An 18,609-nucleotide genomic window follows, 5' to 3' on the forward strand; every position below is an offset into this window, starting at 1 on the left:
AAATAGAAAGATACATCCTAGATGGGAAACCCAAAACTGTAATCGAGGCAGGAGAGATTGGAGCCAGATGGGTGGAGGTGGCAGAGAAGAAGAAAACTGGTCGCAGTTGGAGCGGAGACCAGAAGGGACCACCCCAGACCACACCCTATTACCGGGGGCCGCCCAAAGCCCCACCTACCTCCCAAAGAGCCCTCCAGACCCCTTATCGTCCCACCACCCCGTTCTCCAGCAGCCCTCCTCACCCCAGTGACCCGTCAGCTGGACGATGTTTTAAATGTAACGAGCTGGGGCATGTAAAGGCCAACTGCCCCAAGAACCCCAACAGATTACAGTTCATTGCACCGGAATCACACCAGAGGTCCACAGGCCCAGATACCTCCCAGATACCCTTGGAGCGGAGGGAAACTGTGAGTGTGGGCGGGAAGAAGGTCACCGCGTGGAGGGACACCGGAGCACAAGTGTCAGCTATCCATGCTTCCTTAGTGGACCCCAATTTAATCAACCCAGAGATCCAAGTGACGATTCAACCCTTCAAGTCCAACTCTTTCAATTTGCCTACAGCCAAGTTGCCTGTCCAGTACAAGGGCTGGTCAGGAATGTGGACTTTTGCAGTCTATGATGATTATCCCATCCCCATGCTGTTGGGGGAAGACTTGGCCAATCATGTGAAGCAGGCCAAGAGGGTGGGAATGGTCACCCGCAGCCAGGCTAAACAAGCCGTGAGGCCTAGCTCTGTTCCGGAAACTTCTATCAGGACCCAGTCAGAGGTGATGGACCCAGACCCCAGGCCAATGTCTGCAACAGCAGTAGTGGATCCAGTCCCAGAGACCCAGACGGAACCAGTCCTAGAACCGGAACCAGCCGAACAACCAACACCAGACCCCGTGTCAGCACTGAATCCAGTACTTGCAACCTCAACACCAGAGGGCCCCACCGAACCTGAACTGGCAGCAGCCGATAACCCTACACAAGAGGCTCAGCCAGAGCCTGAATCCCAACATAGTGCACCAGCGGAGAGCGGTTCACAGTCACCAGAACCAGCTCCATCCCCTATATCGCTTCCAGAGGGACCAAGCCTAGGTCCACAATCCCATGAGGAACTGATGTCTCCAGCATCAAGGGAACAGTTCCAGACCAAACAGGAAGCAGATGAAAGCCTCCAGAGAGCTTGGACGGCGGCACGGAGCAACCCACCGCCTCTCAGCTCTTCTAATCGATCCAGGTTTGTTATAGAAAGAGGACTTTTATACAAGGAAACTCTTTCTGGTGGACACCAGGAAGACTGGCATCCTCAGAGACAGTTGGTAGTTCCAACTAAATACCGGGCCAAGCTCTTGAGCTTAGCCCATGATCACCCTAGTGGCCATGCTGGGGTGAACAGGACCAAAGACCGTTTGGGGGGGGTCATTCCACTGGGAGGGAATGGGCAAGGATGTTTCTACCTATGTCCAGTCTTGTGAGGTGTGCCAAAGAGTGGGAAAACCCCAAGACCAGGTCAAAGCCCCTCTCCAGCCACTCCCCATCATTGAAGTTCCATTTCAGCGAGTAGCTGTGGATATTCTGGGTCCTTTTCCGAAAAAGACACCCAGAGGAAAGCAGTACATACTGACTTTCATGGATTTTGCCACCCGATGGCCGGAAGCAGTAGCTCTAAGCAACACCAGGGCTAAAAGTGTGTGCCAGGCACTAGCAGACATTTTTGCCAGGGTAGGTTGGCCCTCCGACATCCTCACCGATGCAGGGACTAATTTCCTGGCAGGAACTATGAAAAACCTTTGGGAAGCTCATGGGGTAAATCACTTGGTTGCCACTCCTTACCATCATCAAACAAATGGCATGGTGGAGAAGTTTAATGGAACTTTGGGGGCCATGATACGTAAATTCGTAAATGAGCACTCCAATGATTGGGACCTAGTGTTGCAGCAGTTGCTCTTTGCCTACAGAGCTGTACCACATCCCAGTTTAGGGTTTTCCCCATTTGAACTTGTATATGGCCGTGAGGTTAAGGGGCCATTGCAGTTGGTGAAGCAGCAATGGGAGGGATTTACACCTTCTCCAGGAACTAACATTCTGGACTTTGTAACCAACCTACAAAACACCCTCCGAACCTCTTTAGCCCTTGCTAGAGAAAACTTACAGGATGCTCAAAAAGAGCAAAAAGCCTGGTATGATAAACATGCCAGAGAGCGTTCCTTCAAAGTAGGAGACCAGGTCATGGTCTTAAAGGCGCTCCAGGCCCATAAAATGGAAGCATCGTGGGAAGGGCCATTCATGGTCCAGGAGCGCCTGGGAGCTGTTAATTATCTCATAGCATTCCCCACCTCCAACCGGAAGCCTAAGGTGTACCATATTAATTCTCTAAAGCCCTTTTATTCCAGAGAATTAAAGGTTTGTCAGTTTACAGCCCAGGGAGGAGACGACGCTGAGTGGCCTGAAGGTGTTTACTACGAAGGGAAATGTGCTGGTGGTGTGGAAGAGGTGAACCTCTCCATGACCCTTGGGCGTATGCAGCGACAGCAGATCCAGGAGCTGTGCACTAGCTACGCGCCAACGTTCTCAGCCACCCCAGGACTGACTGAACGGGCATACCACTCCATTGACACAGGTAATGCTCACCCAATTAGGGTCCAACCTTACCGGGTGTCTCCTCAAGCTAAAACTGCTATAGAACGGGAGATCCAGGATATGTTACAGATGGGTGTAATCCGCCCCTCTGAAAGTGCATGGGCATCTCCAGTGGTTCTAGTTCCCAAACCAGATGGGGAAATACGTTTTTGCGTGGACTACCGTAAGCTAAATGCTGTAACTCGCCCAGACAACTATCCAATGCCACGCACAGATGAACTATTAGAGAAACTGGGACGGGCCCAGTTCATCTCTACCTTGGACTTAACCAAGGGGTACTGGCAGGTACCGCTAGATGAATCTGCCAAGGAAAGGTCAGCCTTCATCACACATCTCGGGCTTTATGAATTTAATGTACTCCCTTTTGGGCTGCGAAATGCACCCGCCACTTTCCAAAGACTTATAGATGGTCTCCTAGCGGGATTAGGAGAATATGCAGTCACCTACCTTGACGATGTGGCCATATTTTCGGATTCCTGGGCAGACCACCTGGAACATCTACAAAAAGTCCTTGAGCGCATAAGGGAGGCAGGACTAACTGTTAAGGCTAAGAAGTGTCAAATAGGCCTAAACAGAGTGACTTACCTTGGACACCAGGTGGGTCAAGGAACTATCAGCCCCCTACAGGCCAAAGTGGATGCTATCCAAAAGTGGCCTGTCCCAAAGTCAAAGAAACAGGTTCAATCCTTCTTAGGCTTGGCTGGTTATTACAGACGATTTGTACCGCACTACAGCCAAATCGCTGCCCCACTAACAGACCTAACCAAAAAGAAACAGCCAAATGCTGTTCAGTGGACCGAAAAGTGTCAGAAGGCCTTTAACAAGCTTAAAGCGACACTCATGTCTGACCCTGTACTAAGGGCCCCAGACTTTGACAAACCGTTCCTAGTAACCACGGATGCGTCCGAACGTGGTGTGGGAGCAGTTTTAATGCAGAAAGGACCTGATCAAGAATTCCACCCTGTAGTGTTTCTCAGCAAAAAACTGTCTGAGAGGGAAAGCAACTGGTCAGTCACTGAAAAAGAATGTTACGCCATTGTCTACGCTCTGGAAAAGCTACGCCCATACGTTTGGGGACGGCGTTTCCACCTGCAAACCGACCATGCTGCACTGAAGTGGCTTCACACCGTCAAGGAAACTAACAAAAAACTTCTTCGGTGGAGTTTAGCTCTCCAAGATTTTGATTTCGACATCCAACACATCTCAGGAGCTTCTAACAAAGTGGCTGATGCACTCTCCCGTGAAAGTTTCCCAGAATCAACTGGTTAAAATCGTCCTTGAGATGTGGAAAATATTGTTAGTCTTTATGTACTTGGTAGTATATTTAGAGATGCATGTGTCTTATTAACTCTGTTTTTCCTAGAGCTCCAGGAAGAAATCCCAGCCAGTGTTCCACCCTAGCTGAGATTTGGGGGGCGTGTCATAAATATAAAGGGAAGGGTAAACCCCTTTGAAATCCCTCCTGGCCAGGGGAAAGCTCCTCTCACCTGTAAAGGGTTAAGAAGCTAAAGGTAACCTCGCTGGCACCTGACCAAAATGACCAATGAGGAGACAAGATACTTTCAAAAGCTGGGAGGAGGGAGAGAAACAAAGGGTCTGTGTCTGTCTGTATGCTGGTCTTGGCCAGGGACAGAACAGGAATGGAGGCTTAGAACTTTTAGTAAGTAATCTAGCTAGGTATGTGTTAGATTATGATTTCTTTAAATGGCTGAGAAAAGAATTGTGCTGAATAGAATAACTATTTCTGTCTGTGTATCTTTTTTGTAACTTAAGGTTTTGCCTAGAGGGGTTCTCTATGTTTTTGAATCTAATTACCCTGTAAGATATCTACCATCCTGATTTTACAGGGGGGATTTCTTTATTTCTATTTACTGCTATTTTTTATTAAAAGTCTTCTTGTAAAACACTGAATGCTTTTTCATTGTTCTCAGATCCAAGGGTTTGGGTCTGTGGTCACCTATGCAAATTGGTGAGGCTTTTTATCCAACATTTCCCAGGAGAGGAAGTGGGGTGCAAGGTTTTGGGAAGTATTTTGGGGGGAAGGACGCGTCCAAACAGCTCTTCCCCAGTAACCAGTATTAGTTTGGTGGTGGTAGCGGCCATTCCAAGGATAACGGGTGTAATATTTTGTACCTTGGGGAAGTTTTGACCTAAGCTGGTAAAGATAAGCTTAGGAGGTTTTTCATGCAGGTCCCCACATCTGTACCCTAGAGTTCAGAGTGGGGGAGGAACCTTGACATACAGTAATTGACAGTAAAAGCCCAACACACAACAGTTTACAATACTGTGCTGTGTTTTAGACTATAGCTGCAATTTTTTTTAAAAAAGGCAATTCGTGCTACCAGTACCTACCATAGCTACAGTATGAAGTCCTTCAGCTGCCAGTTAAGCAAGATGTTAAACTAAACTGAAACACAAAAGGCTCTGAAAAGAGGCTAAATGGTTACTATGGTAATCAATGACATGGTCTAAATTGGTGTTTAAGAACTGCCAGAAAAAAGAAAATGAAGAAAATGACTAATTTCCCTTTTTCATGGACTACTACTCCCAAACCTTTGTCTTAACCTTTTCAAAAATGCATTTTTATGAAGCTTCTGGAAAGCTCTAGTTCTCCACAGAGAGGACACAGCATGGATAGCAGGAACACTGCAACACCAATGTGCCTCAATTTTTTATTTTTTTTTTGAGTGGGCCAATTTCTCCAGTATGAAAGCTGGTGTTTCCTCATGTCTATTACAATGCAGATCTCCATGCTGAGAGACTGCCAAACAAGGTCGCCAATTATTGACACCTATGATGGGGTATGATACTATTTAGATACAAATATCTGGCTCATGAACTCAGTTCATCTAACAGCAATCAGATAATGACTTTGGTCACTTACTGACGTGGGGCCAGAATCTAACCACACCCTGCATGGGTTTGTGGGGAAAGGCATGGAGCTCCCATTTCTTCTTGGACTCTTGTTAAGGGAGATGACCAGAATCCTTTTGAGGAATGCAGTTTCTGCTTCTGGACAGTACATCGCAGACATTGGTTGTCTAAATAAGGCTGGGAAAGAGGGACGCAGGCAAACCCGTAGACACAAAACAAGGGACACATATCCACTGCCCCTCTGCATCAGCCACCAGATATAACAGAGCACAGAGTGTGCTGAAATCTCCTCCAGGGTGCCAGAGCTGCTGTCACAATGTGTGCACACCAGGAGACCCCAAAAGAAATTGCAGCTGACTAGACCAGAATTCCCCCTGCAGCTCCACAGCCAGACACCTGTCTAAAGCCCTCTCCCATGCATCTCCACCATAGAGGGAAGAATCTCTCTCTTGAACTGGATTTCAACCAATGTAAATGATTGGCCTATCAATCATCTGAACTAAAGACCTCAAGGTAATTGGTTGGCAGACCACTGCCTGCCGCTTAGCAATCCACGCACTCTGTAAACCTTTTAGAAGGAATTAGCTGAGATCATTTTGACCTCTCCCACCTTGTTTCTAAGAAGCTTATAGAAAAAACTGTATAACATTCCTTTCCAAATGCTATAGCATGTTAAACATTCAAGTTTAGTGAACCTGAATTATCTATTTCGTCTATTCTCTGTCCTGTACTTCAACATGAAAAAAAATGCATTTGTTTAAAAAAAAAAAAAAAAAGCAAAGTTTCTCTCTGCTATTCGTACCTTTCTTGTTGTAACTCCATTTTGCTCCACTGACCTTCTGCACACTTGTCAGGAATGTACTCTGTCTGGTATTATTCGTTGTCAGGAATGTACTCTACCTGGTATACTTTTTTTTTGTATATTGATTGGTAAACGAGGTTTTAACACTAGCTGCAAATATATCGATGCAGGGAAGAACTTTTTCAGCAGATTAGGTCGAGATGCATTTCTACGTGTGGAAGTCAAATGGGTAATTAACTTGTTTCTGACAAATAAGAAACACATGGGTTTCTGACCTCAGAACACACTCTGTTCAGCCTGCTACCCAGAAACAGAAAGGCCCCAAAGAGGCAGATTTTAATACCACCGCGGAATATTTGGTTTCTTTTCTACTGTCTTTGCTGGTATGCTTAATGGCTGTATCTCCATATAATCTGAGATGAATCTAGACACACAAATTGGCTTTTGTTCCCTTTTGATTTCAATGAGCCAATTAAATCCCTCATTTATGTCATAAAAATGCCCATGACCACCATATGCACATTTCTTTCCAGAGCGGGCGTACAGAAAGAGGATGCTATTTCAAGGAAGGTGTGTGGTAGGATTACCAACAGCATGAATGTGAAGGGCCCTGAAGGAAATATATAGTTCTGCAAATCCTGAAACAAAAGTTCCAAGCAGCAGCGTTTACCCACCATTCATCTCAGTGGGGTGTTATCTCTGAAGTTAAAACATTTCATGGTGCAAATTTCCTGGTAAACAGCAACTAATTTAAGTGATGGTGATTTTAACATCCAGCTAAGATGCTTTTTCCACAAACCTAATCTGCCTCGCAGGTTCCAAAAGCCCCAATTGTCCCCTATCTCTCCGGCTGAGAAATGCTATAACACAGCATGGTGCATTGATAATACAAAATTCTGCACCACCATGACAATTTTAAAAATGTAAAATAATTTTAATATGTAATTAAACACCACAGTGGAAAACACAGAAGTTCATTTTCATATTCAGTTAAATAAAAACTTCAATTTTAAAAAATGTGCCTGGCACGGTGGACAGCATCTCCATAGGGATAATGATACTTTCCTTTGTAAAGCACTATATACGGAGCTATGTAAGAGCCAAATATTATTCTTAGAGATGGAAAAGGCCTATTAGATCATTTGTCCATCTTTTATATAACAGAAAATGACTGGTGAAGTGAACTGCTCTTTGTATAAATGACCTTAACTCTCGCTTACAGAGTTTCTGCACCGGGCATTCAACAGACTAGATGGCTTAATTGGCATCTTCCATCTTTAATTTCTATGAAGCTTGCTTGAGTGTTAAAATAAGAAGTCCCCCCTTGAAGCCCAACTTCTATCTCCTCATCTTCAGGTACTGATGGTCCTCAACACAGCAGAACCACTGTGTATGGAAGGGGAAGGATACCAGTAGTCCACACAAAAAAATCTCTGCAGTGGGTGCTGGCAGCCCTTCTCCCCAGGGAAGGGAGTTATTAGGGTTGTGGAATTTACTCCAGGCCTTAATGGCTCTGCTCCTGCTCTGCTGTCCAGGAGGAAGATTCTCTCCTTCCCCCCACAGAGATCCCAATCAGCCAGCTGAGTTCCTTGGACTGGTCACTGGGGCTGCATCTGGGCCTAAGTGCAAATATTGTTAAAATGTCCAAAGGAAAACAAATTAATCATGTGCAGTAAATGAAGGTGACATTCAAAAAGATTCACAAAGCAATAAGCATTAAGGAGGTCTCTCTGGTCCACTGTACTGGAGTGTTAACATCCACATGATGCATATAAAGTTAGTGGAAACAACAACATCTGGTCTATGCCACAGAGGAGCAAACTCCTTTCAACACCTTTTTTTCTACATTCTCTGCCCAAAATTTTACATGCCAGAGTTGGTGCAGGAAAACAGTCCTTCCATCAATTCCACTTTCCAGTCATGTGAGCCTGAAGAATACGTTATATCAGCAGCAATTATGCACAAAGATAGCAGGAGTAAGGTAAAATGGATTCTGGGCATGTAGTTCATGCGTAATGGACTGCTCAATATCAGGCAATCATTGAGCAGAGTGACCCTGTTCTTTAAAACTCGCATAGTGCATAACAAATCCTTATATAGAGACTTTTGTCTTTCAAGGGCTTTACAACATTAACTTATTAATCATCCTTTCCCAAGAGAGATGGAAAAAGATGGCATTCAAATTTGACTGGGTCATAAGAGTAGAAGGAAGCTTCTAATATCTCATTAAATCCTCACCCTCTGACTTCTTCTGAGATACTTTTAGGAAGAGGCTGAGAAGCACAGAAGAAGTTTGTGGACAAAAAGGAGGCTAACTGCTCAACAGATGCTTTTCTCCTCTGTGATTGTACTGTTCATTAAAATGTAGTGCAACAACTGAATTCCATGTAAAGGGCGATAAAACAGGATCTTCATGCTAAAGTCGATTGAGGTCACTTAGGTGACTCTTTCAAAGTGATTGCTCAGGACTGCTATTAACACACTTTGGAATACATCTTACTTCAGGGTCATAATTTAAAACATTATGAGCATTTCAGCATCTGACTTCACGTCTACTTAATTGCCAATTTATCTATAATTCCACTTAGTAACAAGTTGTTAGGACCCAAAAAACCTAACTGATGTAGTAAGCAAATAAATTACATGATATCCCTCATATAATGGATATTATAAATGAACGGATTATATACGGATTTTGCTTTTCAATGATGAACATTACATTCTGCAGTTATTATATGTGGAATATGCTATAAAATGTCGCTGCTGTAATCTAACATAATTACATTTGTCCATACAATTTTGGCCAATTCCTTAGGATTTTATCCTATTTTTATCATGTTTGGTTGTAATTAGTAGACGAGGTTGCCGTACCATGCTCATGAGCACTAACAAGACATAGGCCTGGGTCCACTGCTGTACATCTAGCCTAGGTAAACTCTATTCTTGTCTTTGTAGTGGCAGTCTTGTAGGTAGTAACGCTGAAGCAAAGGATGGTGTTTGATGTGCACATTTGAAGCTAAAACCCAGATTGATTCAGAATCAGTGCTAGAACCTGAGCTGTAGAAGCTGTAAGGATTCAGAACACTAGAACCCAGGTCTTCAGGTGGCTGACTTTTCCACTCCACCACCCGGCAGCCATCACAGAGCTGTGATTAAAGCACTATAAACTCTGGGCAACTAAGCACCTCAGGAAGTGCTGCACACAGAAGACCCAACTGACAGAATGCCCCATGACCTCTGATGGGTCCAGGTGCACTATTCAAACATAGAATAAGTTTCAGGAAACTGTCTGTGCAACTTGGCAGTATCTGGCCTGTTGCTACCACAGACCCTCCTATTGTTCTGTACTTTGGACCCTGGCTCTGTTCTCCAGCTCTGACTCTTGGCTTAATCCCTGGCTCCAGCTACAATTTCTGACTAGACCCCGACTCTAGTGCCAACTGTTCGTTTGACTGTCAGCTCCTGACTCCTGGTTCTACCCACTAGGCCAGACTCCCCATTATCTGGTCATGACAGGAGCAAGTTGAAAGGTATTATTATTTGCATGCATGCAGTAGAAGTTTGCTATTAGCCTACCAAACCAGTCTCTCTCGCTCTCTTTTTCCTCAATTACAAAATATCCAGACTCCTTGTATCTTCATATAAAGTAGACTACCATTATTTTAAAATGTTTCCTCATTTGTAAGTAGAAAACAGTATTTTGGGAATATCCTAAGATCCTAAATCAATGCAGGCTGTTCAAATCCTGAGGGCGCAGCCCCTTAATCTTTGGAGAGAAGAACAGGGCACCAAACATAAGTTATTCTGTCCTCAGAGCAAGCTCTGCCAGAGATTCTCCTGAGTCAGGTCTTGCCATTAGGCTGTTTGGTATCATCACTGCAGAGTTAGGGAGCAGATTGTAACATTGCTGATAGCTAAATGCCAAGAAATAGAAAATATAAAACAAGGAAATGTCCTGCAAAATAAATCTCTCCAAACCATTTACAGATTTCTCTCTGTTGTTCTTGGAGAGATTTAGGTTCCAGAATTAGCATAAGCAATGACGTGTTTCTGAATCAGGCTCAAATTAAGACTCTTTGGATGAAATCCATTGCATAGAACCCAAATAACCGGGTTAGGTGGGCTTATCTTCCTTGCAGTTATAACCCAAGTGTTGCCCGCAACTTGAGTCCTATCCACACACACACAAACCTGTAACTTGAGCCTGGTGGAACTTTTAATTCAAGTTGGCTAGCCCACTGTGAGCACAGGCTACAGCCTGAATTAGCACAACTCGTCAGCGGCTAGTACAACACTCTTTGCAGCTCAAGGATTAATTTTCACTCAGATTAGGTTAACTCAAGAGGAGTCAACTTGAATTAACTCTGCAGTGAAGAGGTAGCCATAAATGTGAGTGAAGTGCTGAGTGGTTTAAGAAGTGAAATCCAACCCCTATAACATGGGGCAAGAGGTGGGGGGTAAATACTGGTTATCAACATAAGGAAAGAAGTTCAGAATTGCCTTTCCCCTTGTCATTGATCTCACCCAAGGGGACGGGTGGGGAAGGATTGTTCCCGCACCACAATTCCACGCGCAGAGGAGACCCTCTGCATGCTAATTTCCCCCTCCTAGGTGAAAGGGAACCTTGGCTAAGCCTCTCACTGACACTTTTAACAACACAGTTCAGAAAGCACCTCTACTATATTAACTACATCCAGATATCTCCTGGCTTGTTCCTTGAATTCCTGCTTACCTCTCTTCTTACTACATTTTGAAAACTTTATATGGTGCTATAAGGGAGGTACATTATGACACTTTTGTTTGCAAAACACAATACAGTATCACGCTAAACTGCGTTGTATTGCACTGCACGTTGCATAAATTGGTTAGTAAAGAACCTGTAAGTGATTTTAGACTAGTGAATGTTTTCAAAAAACTCTTATGCAATCACCATAGCATTATTATCCTCATCTGAATAAGTCCTTTAGAATCTAAATGAATAACAAAATCCATTCTGAGGAGACTGTGTGCAAGGCTCATCTTTCAGAGATCAACTAAGAACAGTGCAAAATCCAATATTCTTAAACAAAGAGCTCTTCTCTTCTAGTCTTTGGAGGTTTGAATAAGTCTGTCATGGGTGTGGGAAAGGAGAGGGGGGAGCAAGGTGGAAGTAAGGTCTGAGTCTATTGCGTGAAAATGCTTATCTATCAAATGCATCACAGTTTGCACAACAACCCTCCCCTCATTCAAATCACTCCTAAAATCCCACTTTTTCCATGATGTCCACAAGAAATGAGTTTAGAATAATTAACGACAACAACAAAAATGCCACAACTGGCACGGGTGCCGTGATAGCTTTGTATACTGCAGTGCTGTCTATTGTCAAAAGAACAACTCTCTAACATTAAGAAATCTAAACTTAATCTAAGCCTTCAGCTAACCTAAACAATGATAATTTTCCACATTTATTGGAAACTCACATGAATAGATGTGGCATATAATCAGAGATATAAAAAGAAATTGGAAATTTACTATTGGAATGTATTTAGTGGTTGGATTCAATCATCCACAAGACAAAATATTTTTATGCAGTAGGAAATTTTTCCATGTCAAATTGCCTAATGGTTATAAAAGGAAATCGCCACATAATAATAGTTGGAAACCAAACCAAACTAGATTATACACAAATGGAAATTCTCCTCTGTACATATGATACCTGGAATATAGCCAGGAGCGATTAGGCAGCAATAGAGAAGAGAATTAAGCTTAAAATGAATGAGAAATGGGAATTATTTGGTCTTTTGATGCATGTGTTTGAGATTTAGGGACCTGATTTTCAAAGGGACAGAAGCCCTGAGCTATGCACAATTGTACATCTGACCTGCACGCATAGCAGCTATTATCTTTATTTGTTATTCATATTGTGATCACATCTAGAAACACCAATCAGGATCAGTTCCACATCATGCTTGGTGCCATACAAACTTAGGGTAGCACCAAAGACCTTGCAATCAAATTTGAAACTGCTTCAGTGAGTGAATATAATTAACAAAGAGAGAAGAATAGAGGGAGGATGCGGGAAATGATTCATTCTTGGGGTTATTTACCCTAGCTCCAGGCATCTGGGGAAAACATTCTTGGGGGGCGGTGTTGAACCAGCTCTGCCTGGATCCTGCAGTAGTGGTTCCTGTCCTGTGTGGCTGGGTCTGGCTCCCTGCTCCAGCCCACTGCCTCTTGCCATTCCTGGGTTTAGAGGAACCTGTCAGAGCATCACCAATATGCATGTCTGTGTACAGGCGGGGCCCTCCCACGGCTATGCTGTCCTGTTCCCTTCCTGGCCCTGGTGCTGCTGGACATGGAGCTTCACCTATTGAGCTGGGCCTGCACCTGGGTGGGGTGGTTTAGGAAATGACATGTTGACAAGTATCTTTCCACCATGCCATTAAGGGTTTGATTCTGAAAAAAGCTGAGCACTCTCAGCCCACTGATGGGAGTGGAGGACACTTAGTATCTTGCAGGAGTCTTCACCTTGCAGGATCAAACCACAATGGAAGAAGGTAGGGCAATGAGATAAGAGACCAAGTGAATAAATAGGGAGGGGCAATGTTGTAAGAGGCTTTACTTGTGAGGGCAAAAACTTAAATGTGAACTGGTGGGAACCAATGAAGGGATCCATTAGTTAGCACAATGCTCATGCAAATATGGTATCTGTATGTGCACATGGCCAGTTAGATGTCTAACTTCTATGCGTACATACAAATATCACATTTGTCAGTGCAATTGCGGCCACTGCATTTACAAATAAAGTGCATTATTACATGCAGCCCTAGGCTTTTGCCCTTTTGAAATTTAAGTCCACAATGTACTTTACATGAATTATAATATTTATTAACTTCCAAATTCAGGAACAATGTATGTTTTTAATTAATTAGCTTCACCTTTAATAAAAAGCCAGGCTCCAGTCAAGTCAGAAGTCTGCTGTGCAAGTATTTGACTGACAAGGGTAGCATGCCCTGTAGAACATCTGTCTGTAGCAACTTTAACATCATTGTGTATTAGCAGTGTGTGAACTTTACCAAAGAACAGAGGGACTAAGTCAAATATTACTGCAGACATAACAGTCTGTTGAACAGGTACTTTCCATCTGTCACATTACAAGCTAAACCCAGCACTAACCTGTATTATTTTACTGGCTGTCTGCACATGAGAATAATAGTTTGCTTAAAAGGTTAAGTTTTTGTTAAAGAGGTAAAGGTTCAAATACTTTTCATGCATCATTTGGCTTATTTTATGCTTTTTGAGGTGCAGTGGTGTGAGACACCAATACTGTCTGATTGTAGCTTTTATTGTGACAAAATAGAAGTCATGAGATAGTGAAGTAAAAATCTGATTCCTTGGCATTCATGACACTTACTACAGATTGGAGTGACCAAATACACACTGGTTTAACGTTTTCTGACTCTCCTGTGTGCACAGACTTTAAAGAAGAGTTACCCAGGATCAGGCCCTCTTCAGGTAATATGATTCACATACTTATCATAGAATCATAGAATATCAGGGTTGGAAGGGACCCCAGAAGGTCATCTAGTCCAACCCCCTGCTTGAAGCAGGACCAATTCCCAGTTAAATCATCCCAGCCAGGGCTTTGTCAAGCCTGACCTTAAAAACCTCTAAGGAAGGAGATTCTACCACCTCCCTAGGTAACGCATTCCAGTGTTTCACCACCCTCTTAGTGAAAAAGTTTTTCCTAATATCCAATCTAAACCTCCCCCACTGCAACTTGAGACCATTACTCCTCGTTCTGTCATCTGCTACCATTGAGAACAGTCTAGAGCCATCCTCTTTGGAACCCCCTTTTAGGTAGTTGAAAGCGGCTATCAAATCCCCCCTCATTCTTCTCTTCTGCAGGCTAAACAATCCCAGCTCCCTCAGCCTCTCCTCATAAGTCATGTGTTCCAGACCCCTAATCATTTTTGTTGCCCTTCGCTGGACTCTCTCCAATTTATCCACATCCTTCTTGTAGTGTGGGGCCCAAAACTGGACACAGTACTCCAGATGAGGCCTCACCAATGTCGAATAGAGGGGAACGATCACATCCCTCGATCTGCTCGCTATGCCCCTACTTATACACCCCAAAATGCCATTGGCCTTCTTGGCAACAAGGGCACACTGCTGACTCATATCCAGCTTCTCGTCCACTGTCACCCCTAGGTCCTTTTCCACTTCTTTTGATCTTTGCTTTAAGACCGGGATAGAAATATGCCACAATACACGGCTACTAATGTTACATACTTTTTTAGTAAGAGAAACCTACGAAAGATGTGACGACCAAGAAAATGCCACAGAAAAAAATCTAAATGCAGCAGTGACTTTCAAATGAGTATACACCAGAAAAACAGAAACCTGTCGGCAGATACAGTCATCAAAAGCTAACACAGAAAAGGCAGAGTGTGAAATACATAACTGAAGATCTGAGAAGACACTGGTGATGAAGATATAAAGAGGGAAGGAAGAAAATTTAAACCAATATATTGTTCAGAACAGGGGTCTTGAATCCAGTATTCAGCTTTTCTTCACATGGATTGGGGAAGGATTTTGTCCAGAGGTTGCCCCTCTAATCATAGAAAACAAGGTTGGAATCTAAAGCAATTTTTGGCTAAACTAGACAATAAGGAAATCAGACTCAGATTCATTCTAGCCTCGCCAGAAAACTGAAACATGCTGTACATTCTGTCTATTATGAGTGGGAAGCTATTTATTATCTGATAATCAAAATGAAAACTAATGTAAAATTTAAGAAAAATGTTCTCATGATAAGAAAAATGTGGATATGCTGGTCTGAACAACACTGCAGAATGAACATTTAGTCATTAAATATTTCTAAAGAGTGCTATATGTGTACATAGCACTTTAGATAGCAAATTATTACAAATGTCCTTCTCCGAAGCTGACTGTGACAAAACAGATCTTTAGAGACAGCAAAAGGCAAGGGAGAGAATAATATTATGGTACAGTACAGTTCATTCCAATGCATGCTTTTTTAATACATCGTTTTTATCACTGAATACTGTTTGAATTGTTACATGATAATAACAATCTAGCATGTTAAAACCAACATCTTCCCTCACAATTTGATCCATAGAGATACAAATTCTCAAATGTATGTTTCACTATTAACCGCAGGGGCAAATCACTCTCACTATTCAACTGCAAATGAGGGTGCAAATGTTGTGGGTGCAACCTGCACCCACTCAAGAGAAAGGTCACCTTTTTAAGTCTGTCCCACAACATAGTGCCTAAACTGTCACAAATGATTGGAAGTAGGGGGTAATAAGGTATAATGCACCTTGAAAATCTTCTGATAGCAATACATGTTTACAAGACGGTTTAGTTCCATCAAGCTATGGAAAGGTTTATCAGGCTAACTTGAGAAATATTGATAGGTTTCTTGCTATAAGTCAATTCCCACTTACTAGTTTGACTGTTTCCCCAGCCGATGATAAAAGTATGCAGCCAAAAAGATGACAATTGTTTTTCCTACCTCTTCCTTCTCAGCACTTTGCAAATCCCGCCACTCCTCAGTCACATGACCAAAGTCCACTGTGTTCATGGCCACCTTATATTCCCCAATGATATCATGTTTGGAGAAACGATCAAAGTCGTATACTGCCATCACTAAGGTTTTTCCACCCAGTTCGGAGTACGGCACCTATAAAGAAGAAAAAATGACAAGCTCTCTAGCTCAGACAATAAAGATGGGTTCACCGCAATGCAAATCAATTTCTTTGGTTTACCAGCTGTCATCCTGGGTAGATTGAACAGGAGGAAAATTATGAGGTATATATTTTTGTAGTCACCTGATGCACTGTTTCCTGAGACCAGGATATGGTACTCAATAGAACAATGTGGCAGCTCACTTATCACTCTCCAGTTTTTGCCTTCTGTCCTCAAATATTATTTTGTGTGTGTGGTGAAACTGAAACTGGAGGCCAGTTATTTGCCCCAAAGATACATGAGCTTTAATACTGCAGTATGGTTTCTGCCAATAAATCATACTGTCAACACTCAGAAAAGAGTAGCCCAGAGACTGATGAAAAACTACAGAACTGACTTACTGCATCTGACACAAGGTAATTAGAGACTAGATAGTCTTCTTACATGGTAACTATTTATTACCTATCCAGGTATATTTTTTCAACATTATACCTTTCACACCATAGATACTAAGGTTCATTCTAAGACACAATATATGGTTAGAAATTGCAGAGGCAACAGGCCAAGTCCTTCCTAATTCTCCAGCTGTTCTGATGGGTATGGGACAGATGCTCTGGGTTAGGATCTTTATTAGACACATTTTTAATATTCGGGGTAACTGATGCTGTTCAGGTAAGCTACACTTGAGTAGCTGGCTAGAAAAGCCTAATTAAAATTGTTGGAACTTGCACTGAAGGCTTGGTCAATTTTAATAAATTCTCTATATTTTGTTAGAGTTTAGATGGTTACCATATGCTTCAGTAAACTTTTCTCTAGTAATTTTCTCTATAAAAAGGGAAACCATAGCATGGCACAATATTTGGCCACATGAATAAGTAAATGTTCTAGTCTATTGAGCTCTGGGTCTTCAAATATTATGTGACTATTTGGCTTTCACTTGCTTTTTAAAATATTGACTGCCCTGATGGCATTTAACCTTTAGTCAAAAAGTGTTATAGAAAAATTACACAGAATATTTCAAGTTAAGGACCTGATCCTGCTTCTGCCAAAGTCTATGACAAGTTCAATGGCAACAGGCCCGTGCATTAACATGATAAAACACAATAGCAAAATTGTGTATACTTTGAATATATGTAATTTTGAATACTGTAAATTAGTTCTGTAATGAGCGCTTTTTAAATGTCGCAGGAGGTTTAAACATACAGTAAGAAAAGTTTTAAGTACATTTACGCTTGTCTTTACAGCAATATTAAAATTAAGTTCCTGAACACAGATGTGTCTTAAAGTGTCCCTTTTCATAAATTTATATTCACTGTGCATTAGACTTAATGTACCCTATCAATTTGGAAAGGTATATTAGCCATTATTTAATTTTTATCTTCAGTAACTTTAGGCACTGTATTTTGTTAAAGTGTAGTTTATTCAAATACATTTTAAAAGAAGATTTGGCAACAATGCCACCTCCTCTTCCCCTCTGCTTCAGAGGCTGGGAGGGTTTGTCTGGACCAGCAGGGCAAAGAAAACCCTTGGTCCCTTTATGGATTGCTTCCTCTCGTTTCCTTCTTTCTCTGAGGGCTTTAGGAGGCAGGTTCTGCTGCTGATTGGTTAGGAGAGAAGGGAAACAAAGTAAGTCTACTGGCTCCTTCACTCATAAGAGGAAGGTTTATAAGCCCTTCCCCCTGCTCAGGGTGACATTCTGCACCACGAGGAAATGCTCCCCCTTCCTCCAATTGGGATCAGAGTAGGACTGGACATTTGGGCCTCGATCTGGGCATTGCACTAGTCACCCTCTGTAATCTGGGAAGAAATTTCCCCCTCATTCCCATACTGGTCTGTGCAGAGCAGGGTTTTAACCTTTCTTTTAGCAGCCCAGGAACTTGGTGGGTAGTTAGGTTGTAAAATTCAAGATGTTGCAACTTGGCAGGTGCCCAGTGCAGGTACTCATTCATTAGGGGGTCTAGTTCTCTGATAAACATGAATTGTAAGAGGATTAGAAGAAGGCATCCACAAAAGAAGGTGGGGAATGGGGTTGGGGCTTCCAATGTCTGATGCAGTACGGAGACTCTCCCGCTCCTACCTTAACCCTTGTGCAAGCTCTTCTTGCAGTGGTCCTAGGGCCAGGCAAATGGTGTGTGTGGAGAAGGGGGCTGAGCCCTCCACCAAGTGGGTACAGACTAAGAAGGTACTTGTCTCTGCACTGAACAAGTTATTGCCAGCTAGTTTCCAGATGTGTCACTAATTAATAAAGCTGAAACCTAGTTAAACCACATTCCTGGTGTCTTGACTTTCTTTCTCTTGTGTCCAAGAAAATGATAGCATCTGGCAAGCCCAGCACACTGTCACCAATCTTATTTTCAGATGGTCTATGCTGTACTGCCTGCCTTCATGTTCACTGACAGCTGGAAGTCCATGCAGCCCTGCTCCACATACTACTCCTGGGGGAATTCTGCACCAAAATTTTAAAATTCTGCAACAAAAAATTAAAAATTCTTCGCCCAATATTTTAAAATTCTGCATATTTTATTTGTCAAAATAACACAATATAATCACACCAGTTTCAATTATTTTGGTCATTTATTTCAAAATACCTGTCAGCAAGTATGTCTGTAACAATA

The 18,609-nt window shown here is 42.6% G+C and overlaps 1 protein-coding gene across 7 annotated transcripts in view; it reads right to left on the minus strand.

The window, feature by feature from the left end:
* The window catches only part of SYT1 (synaptotagmin 1), a 519,707-nt gene that overhangs the window by 101,819 nt on the left and 399,279 nt on the right, over positions 1-18,609 (minus strand). For all 7 annotated transcript variants that reach the window (XM_075124345.1, XM_075124344.1, XM_075124343.1 and 4 more), the window contains one exon: positions 15,822-15,989. In XM_075124345.1, the coding sequence (XP_074980446.1) occupies positions 15,822-15,989 (168 nt within the window). The remainder of the gene's footprint in view (positions 1-15,821; positions 15,990-18,609) is intronic.

This window comes from Caretta caretta, chromosome 1 (genome assembly GCF_965140235.1).
Source record: "Caretta caretta isolate rCarCar2 chromosome 1, rCarCar1.hap1, whole genome shotgun sequence".
In the NCBI taxonomy this organism is placed as follows: domain Eukaryota; kingdom Metazoa; phylum Chordata; order Testudines; family Cheloniidae; genus Caretta; species Caretta caretta.